The 8,639-nt window shown below is 37.5% G+C and overlaps 1 protein-coding gene across 1 annotated transcript in view; it reads left to right on the plus strand.

The window, feature by feature from the left end:
- CPS1 (carbamoyl-phosphate synthase 1) overlaps nucleotides 1-7,799 on the plus strand; it is a 116,680-nt gene extending 108,881 nt beyond the window's left edge. Inside the window, exons 35-38 of the mRNA XM_008063502.2 lie at nucleotides 3,864-3,923; nucleotides 5,018-5,130; nucleotides 6,311-6,440; nucleotides 7,521-7,799. Coding sequence (XP_008061693.1) covers nucleotides 3,864-3,923; nucleotides 5,018-5,130; nucleotides 6,311-6,440; nucleotides 7,521-7,619 — 402 coding nt within the window. The 3' untranslated portion in view covers nucleotides 7,620-7,799. The remainder of the gene's footprint in view (nucleotides 1-3,863; nucleotides 3,924-5,017; nucleotides 5,131-6,310; nucleotides 6,441-7,520) is intronic.
- The last annotated feature ends 840 nt before the right edge of the window (nucleotides 7,800-8,639 follow it).

Here is an 8,639-nt window from a genome sequence, read left to right on the forward strand (position 1 = left end):
CAGACTCTCTGTTTCTGGCCTTCCAAAGTTAAATCCTCTGGGTCAAGGTACCTGGGATGTTTGAAATGTTAATAACACCAATCATGTGTAACTAGGACTTAAGAAGAACACAGGATCGAGATGTAGATTCTGTCCAAGGATTCTCATCAATATAGCTAATACATGCACTGTGTCTTTACCAAGGCATTTTTAATATCAGAAAGGCATAATGCAGGTTTATGTGGCAACAAAATCATCTTTGATCTTCCTGCAGTATTTCCAGCCACCCTTTGTTGCATTAGGATTTATTTTTAGCGGCTATGAGTAGGCAATCTGCCTTGTTTTGAAGTTTTCTGGAACACCCTTTAACAATAAATGATTGACTCTAGAGTGTAGATCAAGAGCACTGGCTATTTTTTCCCCTCTGATTGGGCTATTCAGTGATGCTTGTGGCGTGGCAAGCACCAACCTGACATCTGCACTTCAGTATAGCTCAAAAACACAAAGCAAGCATTCTATTTGAAAAGACAATTCCAAGTGTCATGAATAACCTTTTCTCTTCCACACAGAATCATTAGGACCAACCATAGTCATCAGTCCAGGCATCCCCGTAAGAATCCATAGGCAGCACAGAATATTAACTCTGCTTTCTTTTCTGCAGCCAGAGGTTGGATTCATGTGAAAGTGATCATGGAAGGAAATATACATATATTTCACTTTTACAGGACTGTCTTCTTTATAAACATTTCCAAGAAAATAAATCAGCTTGTACTTTTCACCTTTAGTAACAAATGGCTTCTTACAAAGGTATTTTCAATCAGCTTTTAAATCTGAGGCTACTCAGATGCAAGCTGACAGCTGTAATTTCTTTTTGTAGAGAGGCTGTTTTATGTGTCACAAGTGTTCAATACATGTTTGATAGAAGTTTATAATGTGCCTATGGAAGCCAGCACCCCAGACCAGAAGGCAGAGTGGGTCTCTGGCTGGGAACTGTCAATATTGTCATGTTGGATATTTATCTTTTCCATTTGGGGGACAACACTGAAACAGCTCCATAATGAGGTTCTGCCCGATGTCTGCAGGTTTTGGAGAACTTACTGACTTATTTTACTTTAAAATGACAGAGAAAAAGGATTACATTCTAGTATTCCTCCCTCAACATTTTTCATTGTGACTTTGACCAAGGTTAATGCATCTTGACCTCAAATTACAAAATGAGTGAAGAATTATCTTTCTATCTCCTGTTTTCTTCCATTCCTAAACTTCAGTGTGCATCAAAATCACCTGGAAGGTTTCTGAAACAACAGATTGCTGGGATCCACTCCCAGAGTGTCTGATTCAGTAGATCTGGGGTGGGGTCCAAATTCTCTTATTTTTAACAAGTTCCCAGGTGATGCTGATGCTGCTTCCTCCGGGACCACATTTTTGAGAACCAGTGTACATACTTGAGAAATGGTACTTTCGAAACCTGATTAAATGCTGTGTTATCACTTATGATTGTGATCACAATATTGCCCATTCCTTTTTTGCTAGGTGAAAGTTTAAGAGATTGAAAATAGCTAGTGCATGATTAATGTATCAATTTGTGTGTGGTGGACACCTTTATGTTGAGTCTTCTAATGTGATTTATACATCGTTGAGTCTGTTTTGTGTTTAGCAGAAGGTCACAAGGTAGTGTTTCATATTAGGGGGATTTAACAAAATTCACAAGTTCATTTTGGGTATTTCATGTGTGTTTGCTACATATCAAGGATCTTAAAACATGAAAAAAATGTCATAAGCCATCTAATTTGGCCCCTTGCTTTTTAAGCAGAATTAAACATGACCTATTGTCCTATCCTTCTGCCTAACTTTTTCTTAAAGAGACTGCTACATGCCTCATTAACTTGTTCTGATGTCACCAAGAACTATTCTATAATTTGTTACTTGTTTATTTTATTTTATTTTTTTATGTCTAGCCATGAGTTTCTTGCATCTAAACTCGTTTCCTCCTGTTTGGTCTAAGTGGAAATAAAAAGCTACTATCCCAGGCATGGTTACAATTCATGTTCTATAAGTCAGTCATGAGTAACCCCTGAGCCTGCCTTAGCTGAGATTCATCTAGTTGCATTTATCTTTTTCTGTTTGCCAATAGTTTCCTCTTATAAAACTGCAGTTCTGTGATTGAGAGGGCCAGAATCTGAGAGAATTTTATATTTGAATTGTCGCCAGGTTTTCCCTAGGATTTAGATCTGTTCTCAGAAATCTTCTGCAAATAAATATTAGGAAAAGTTGTGAGCTAAACACTATCCAAATTGTACAAGAAACTTGTATGTTTTGTTATTACAATTCTTTGTTTCTGATTCTGAAATAAAATCATATTTATTATTTTTTCAACTGTCACTAATAAGTTTCTAAATAGATTGCAAGCCTTTTTTTTTTTAACTAAAGTAAACAACTTATGTCATCTGTTTAAAACTGATGTTTATGCTATCTGTTTAAAAGGGAAACCACACAAATGTTCCCATTTAAAGACAAATAGGCATGCTTTTAACTGTTTGTGATTTAAAATACCGTAGCTCAGTTACTCAAAAACTCATGTCAATAAAGTCAAGGTCAGGGTTTGATCTTTGGGTAGATCACTCAGTTTTTTGTTTTTTTTTAAATTTCATCCTGTCCAGTGTCTTGCAAATTCTATCTCTTGTTCCAGGAGGTATGTTCAGAACTTAGGTACCCCTGATAGCAATGGGAAGGAATTCAGAGAAGACAGGGCCTGGACACTAGAGAGGTTCAGCCGGGGTTCTGTGAAGAACACAGCCATAGGCAAATATTTGAACAGTAAGATGGATCATTATAGAAGCCTGTGGGGAAATGAAATACAAAGAAATGAGGAGGAAGCTGGTTGGGCTGTATATGCAATACTTGGTACAGGAACCCAGGCTTGGAAACCAGGATACGGGGGAAGAATCTAGTATCTGGGAGGCTGAAAAAAAATTATTATTTTAATAATACTAATTAGTATTTATTGAGAGCTATTAATGAACCAGTAACTGTGCTAAATTGAAGCACTAACATTTAAGTAGGCTTACTTCTAAATTAGCTTATTGAGCACTCATAATAACACAGAGTCTATTACTATTCCTGTTTAACAGATGAGGAGACTACGTCATAGAGAGGTTAAGTAAGATGCTGAGAATCACACAGTTTAATGAAGGATGGAACCTTGAGAAGTTGGAAGACTATTACTGTCATCACTGTTAGAAATAAAGAAGTGAAGACTAACTTTTCCAAGCACACACTTCTAGTGAATGGCAAAGCCAGGATTTGTAATGCAGCTTAATGATTCTAGGGCTCATTCTTTAAGCACAACTTTTTCTTGCTGAGAGTAAAGGCAAAATTGAATTCCAGATGATTGAGTTATTGCAGGGACTTGTGCATGAACTATTAGGACATGGGCCTAGTTATTGAAGGCAGCACAAAATTAGAATTCAGCAATCATAGTTGGTTGAATAGGCAAACCAGCCAGCCTATTTGATTCTGGGCTCCAAACCCAGTTGTCTTTTAAAGTCTCCCTGACCAGAAAAGGATCCAGGCTGAACTGGGGTGGACCTGAACTTGCAGGCCAAGACTGTAAGTGGATTAAATAGGGAATGAAGGGAGTTGGGGACAAGGTGAAAAGCAGAGAGCACAACCCTGTGGATGGAAGTCATCTATATTGGAATATAATGAACAACTCATACTCACTAGAGGAAAGTAAAAGTATTAAAACTGTTATGTTTGAATATAAATCACCTGTCAAGATATGGCATTGTCCTTTATGATAGTATAAAGGAATACCATATTGCATATGACTAAATAAAGAGCATGTATACCAAAAAAGTGAATTTTGTTAAATTCTTTTTCAGCAATCATTCCGTCCAAGATTCCTTGGAGTGGCTGAGCAATTACACAATGAAGGTTTCAAGGTATGTTATATTAATTTTTAAACTTGTTTTCTGTCAACATTGAAACCTGTCCACAAAGCACAATCTTGCAGAAACGTGAAAAGTAAATAGTCCAAGATATGTTCTTTTGACCTGACAGGTTTAGCTAACTTGGTAGTTTCAAAACTTGAATAGAGTAAAATAATTAGAAAGACTTTTTAATTTGTAACAAAATTACCACAAACTCAATAGAATTTGCAAGCTAAAAACTGCTTAGCTGAATTTTAATTGGGACAAAGTTCCAGTGCATTTCCATATGTTTTATTTTGCTTTTTTTCTGTTTTCATATGAAATCAGTTTCCAGCTATTACAGTCATAGGCAAAACTTTACAGTTTTACACAGAAATCCTGGTTCAGTAAAGCAAAATTATTCCCAAGGCTCAGGGTAGGCCTGTGGCCATTGCTGACCTGATAACAATAAATTATCAGACAAAAATAATTCTGAAATTTTAAAAATCACATATCTGATAAACTGGCTGTGTGCAGTGGCTCAGGTCTATAATCCCAGCATTTTGGGAGGCTGAGGCAGGAGGAACCCTTTAAGACCAGGAGTTCAAGACTAGCCTGGGCAACACAACAAGACTTCATCTAATAATAATAATAATAATAATAATAAGCCTGGCATAATGGTGCATGCCTGTAGTCCCAGCTATTCAGGAGGCTGAGGTGGAAGGATTGTCTGATTCTGGGAGGCTGAATATGTGGTGAACTGTAATCACGCTACTGCGCTCTAGTCTGGGTGACAGATTGAAACCCCAACTAAAAAAAAATTCTAGGAAATTATTATTAATTCTAAATTTATTATTCTTAAGTTACTATTAAATATGTAAGTATTAAAATATAAAACCAGTTACAATTGAGGTTCTTAAATTTTTCCTCACTACAAATAATTTAAAAAATATTTAAAGTGTCCGTGCCTCCAGATTCTGAGTCCAAGTCTCTATCATACCATATTTATTCTGATGTTTACCAATATTGTCTGCTTTATGTTTTAAATGACACCTGTGTTCCAGCAGGCTCCAGAGAAACAAAAAATCTATGTCGTATGATAACCAATTTTTCCATTTTAAATGCAGCTCTTTGCCACGGAAGCCACATCGGACTGGCTCAATGCTAACAATGTTCCTGCCACCCCAGTGGCATGGCCATCTCAGGAAGGACAGAATCCCAGCCTCTCTTCCATCAGAAAGTAAGAACTAGGCAGATTGTTTTCTGAGATAATTTAGAGGATTAACTTTAAGAACTAGTACTTGCATATTTGACCTTACTCAATTGCAAGTCTTTTAAAAGTCTTGGTCAACTAATTTAAAAATAAATTTGTGGGTCTAAAGTTTCAATCTCGATCACCATAGGGCACATACTGTCAAATATGTACATGGTCATATGGGACATCTTTCAAAATACCACTTAGTAAGAATGCTTTCCTTGATGGAAACAAGTAAGGGCATGGAGAGTGTAATGCACCACTTTGTATTTCATGTCAAACTTATATTGTGTGTTTCTGTAATATGCATCAAGTATAAGATTGATCAACTGCGTTTCCGTGAGATTATGCATCAATGGATCAGTTTATTGGATATTTGCTACCTGCAGGAAACTGTACATTATGATGATGATATCCAATGGCTGTTCCTTGATCAAGCAGATTTTTATGACTTAGACTATGTCATCTTTAGAGTTTGTAAGACAATTTCAGCAGACCATGTGTACCCTCAGGAACACCCTCACAACAGTTACTGATCTATGTGACGTAAGTGCATAGGAAATAATTCTCGGCTATTTCAGGACATCATGACCTACTGAATGATCACATCGTACCAAATCCTATGCAATATATTATTTTGTTAGGGCTCTTCAGAAGTCAACATATAAATCGTTATCAAATTAATAAAAGAATGGCTTTGTGTTCATACCTTCGAGACTTCCAAGGATGTTATAATGCCCTGACTTTAGGGTTTTGTAAAGTAATAATTAGCACTACTAAGCAGGCAGTAGAGCTCATGTGGCAAGTGGGGGCAGAGGGTGGAAGGGTCTTCAATGCTGGAGGGATCACCTCTGTAAAAAAATAAGTAAAAACCTATCAAATTACCAGTTCCTACAAAGAACAGATATCATTTTAAAGAGAAACAAACCTTTGCATCGTATTAGTTAGGCTTGCACCTGCATTCTTTTATGGACACAATAGAAATTATAATAAAAAATAAGTGTAATTACAACATCCACTTAGAAATAGCAGAGGGCAGGTGGAAGTCAACTCAGTATAGCATTGACTTGAATTGCCAAGGCAGCAATTTGCTAGCTTTCTAAAAAAACCAATTATAAAATGTGTATAAAATGCACATTTTCATTTATTTTATTTATTCTTCCAGATTGATTAGAGATGGCAGCATTGACCTTGTGATTAACCTCCCCAATAATAACACGAAGTTTGTCCATGATAATTATGTGATTCGGAGAACAGCCGTTGACAGTGGGATCCCTCTCCTTACTAATTTTCAGGTATGTTCTTTTCGTTAGGTATAGGCTGCATAGGGGTTTTATTTCTGTGTCTCCCTTAGGAGTATTAATCAATTATATGCACAAGCCTCTTTTCCCTTCCTCTTAACATCCAGAATAGACAGGACATTTTAATAAAGTCTAAAATGGTGGTGCTGTCATGGTAGGTCATGGTCTAAATGGAATAGTTGGTGATAAAGCAATGGAGATCATCAAAAACCACGGATGGCTATGACTCTCCTCTTACCATACAATTATCCTTTGTATAAAAGGTGATAGTGTGGCATGGAATGAAGATACAAACTTCTATTTCGTTATTTCTAAATGAAAGTCACCATGTGAAAGCAACAGGTTAATGATAATTGAAGGTCCAGATGTAATACAAGGACTTGTCCAATTCACAGAAAATGACTGTGTGGGATTTAGTCTCTCTTTTTTTTTTTTTTTTTTGAGTCGGAGTCTCACTCTGTTACCCAGACTGGAGTGCAGTGGCCGCTCCCGGCCACCGCAGCCTCGACCTGCTGGGCTCCGGCCATCCTTTTGCCTCAACCTTCCGAGTAGCCGGAATTACAGGCATGCGCTACCATGCCCGGCTGATTTTTTGATTGATTGTAGAAATGAGGTCTCACTGCCCAGGTGGGTCTCGAACCCGTGAGCTCAGGCCATCCACTCACCTCAGCCTCCCAAAAGCGCGGGATGACAGGCTGAGCCACCGAGCCCGGCTGGGGTTTAGTTTCACTTGGACATGACCCACTGAATTTATCACAGGGAGAAACACAGATTTGAGACTCATTAACTTTCTGCCCATCATATATTTTTTAAACCCTGAGTCTGTGTCAGTTTTAATACCTATAGGGGAAGAAATAAGCTTATTCAAGGTGAGGTCTGAAAGGTAGAAGAAAGTCCCCCCGGTGAGGTCTGAGATATAGGAGAAGGGTTCCATTAAATAAACATTTCTATGCCTTTTATCCTATGCCCCTTTGAAAATTGGGGGAGGACATTTGTGACTTTTCACTCCCGATTCATTAAGCATTCACTTTCGTCTTGTGTGGGTTGCTAAGATTCCTGCTATTCTGTTTCCAGGTGACCAAACTTTTTGCTGAAGCTGTGCAGAAATCTCGCACGGTGGACTCCAAGAGTCTTTTCCACTACCGGCAGTACAGTGCTGGAAAAGCGGCATAAAGTAGCAGACACCTCAGCCCTGTCCTTAAATCAGCCTGAGCCACGTTTTATCTAAAGGAACTGATATCCAACTGTGTTTCCCAGAGAGAAATATTGACGCCACACTGTATTTCAGTTTACCCTCTTATGCCTTAATATGCTGTATCTTTCACAATTAAAATATCTGTTGCCTTTTCAAAACCTTACTTAGAGTCCTTCCTAAGTTACGTGTTCTTCCATCCATTTGTTAATACTTTGTTTTTGAGGGACTAGGCTTGCCTATGTGCTTATTTGCAGCAAACACTCTGTGGTGCTGATTAATGGTGATCAAGGTAGGAAAACCCACTGTTCTATCTTCTGAACGTGTACTTTAGAGACACTCTTTTTAAACAGTATCTGCCAAACTCAGGACAGTTTAACAGGGCGGAATACTATAAAAATGTGATGAAATGAAATGTAGTTTAATTTATGAATTCCCCCCATCGTGATGTTTGTGTACTGCTTCTTTTTGATAATTGTTCTCACCTATCTGGCTAATACAAAAATAATGTCATCCCCTCTCATGATACTGAGGTTGAGAAATGAGACAGAGGTCTTTAGAGTATTGATGTCTTTAAAGAATACTGGCTTGTAATTTTGTTTTCTGGGATATTTTGGCAGATGGTAGACTAGACTGAGAAGATTTTGTTATTTTCTTTTGTTTTGTTGTTTTTGTTTATTGTTTTCCATTGGATTTTAACCTGTGCCAAGTGAAATCTTCAGATTTGTGCTATTCATCCTCTCCTTCGATTTTGGAATAACTCGGAAGTCATTTTCATTCCCTTCAGATGATGGATTCTGTTAATCTGTTGAGTCCCACACGGTACTAATGAATTCCACCCTTTATAAGCACAAGGGCACCGTTCCTTTTATTTACAAAAAAAGTCCTTCCTTCTGGGAAGCCTTTGTCTCTTTAAATGTTTTATGTTACAACAAGTGCTCTAATTGTGAACTTTTAAATAAAACACTATTAAGAGATAACACAGTTGTATTCTTGTATTT

Source organism: Carlito syrichta, unplaced genomic scaffold (assembly GCF_000164805.1).
Source record: "Carlito syrichta isolate Samal-C Ts95f unplaced genomic scaffold, Tarsius_syrichta-2.0.1 Scaffold306879, whole genome shotgun sequence".
NCBI classification, from domain to species: Eukaryota; Metazoa; Chordata; class Mammalia; order Primates; family Tarsiidae; genus Carlito; species Carlito syrichta.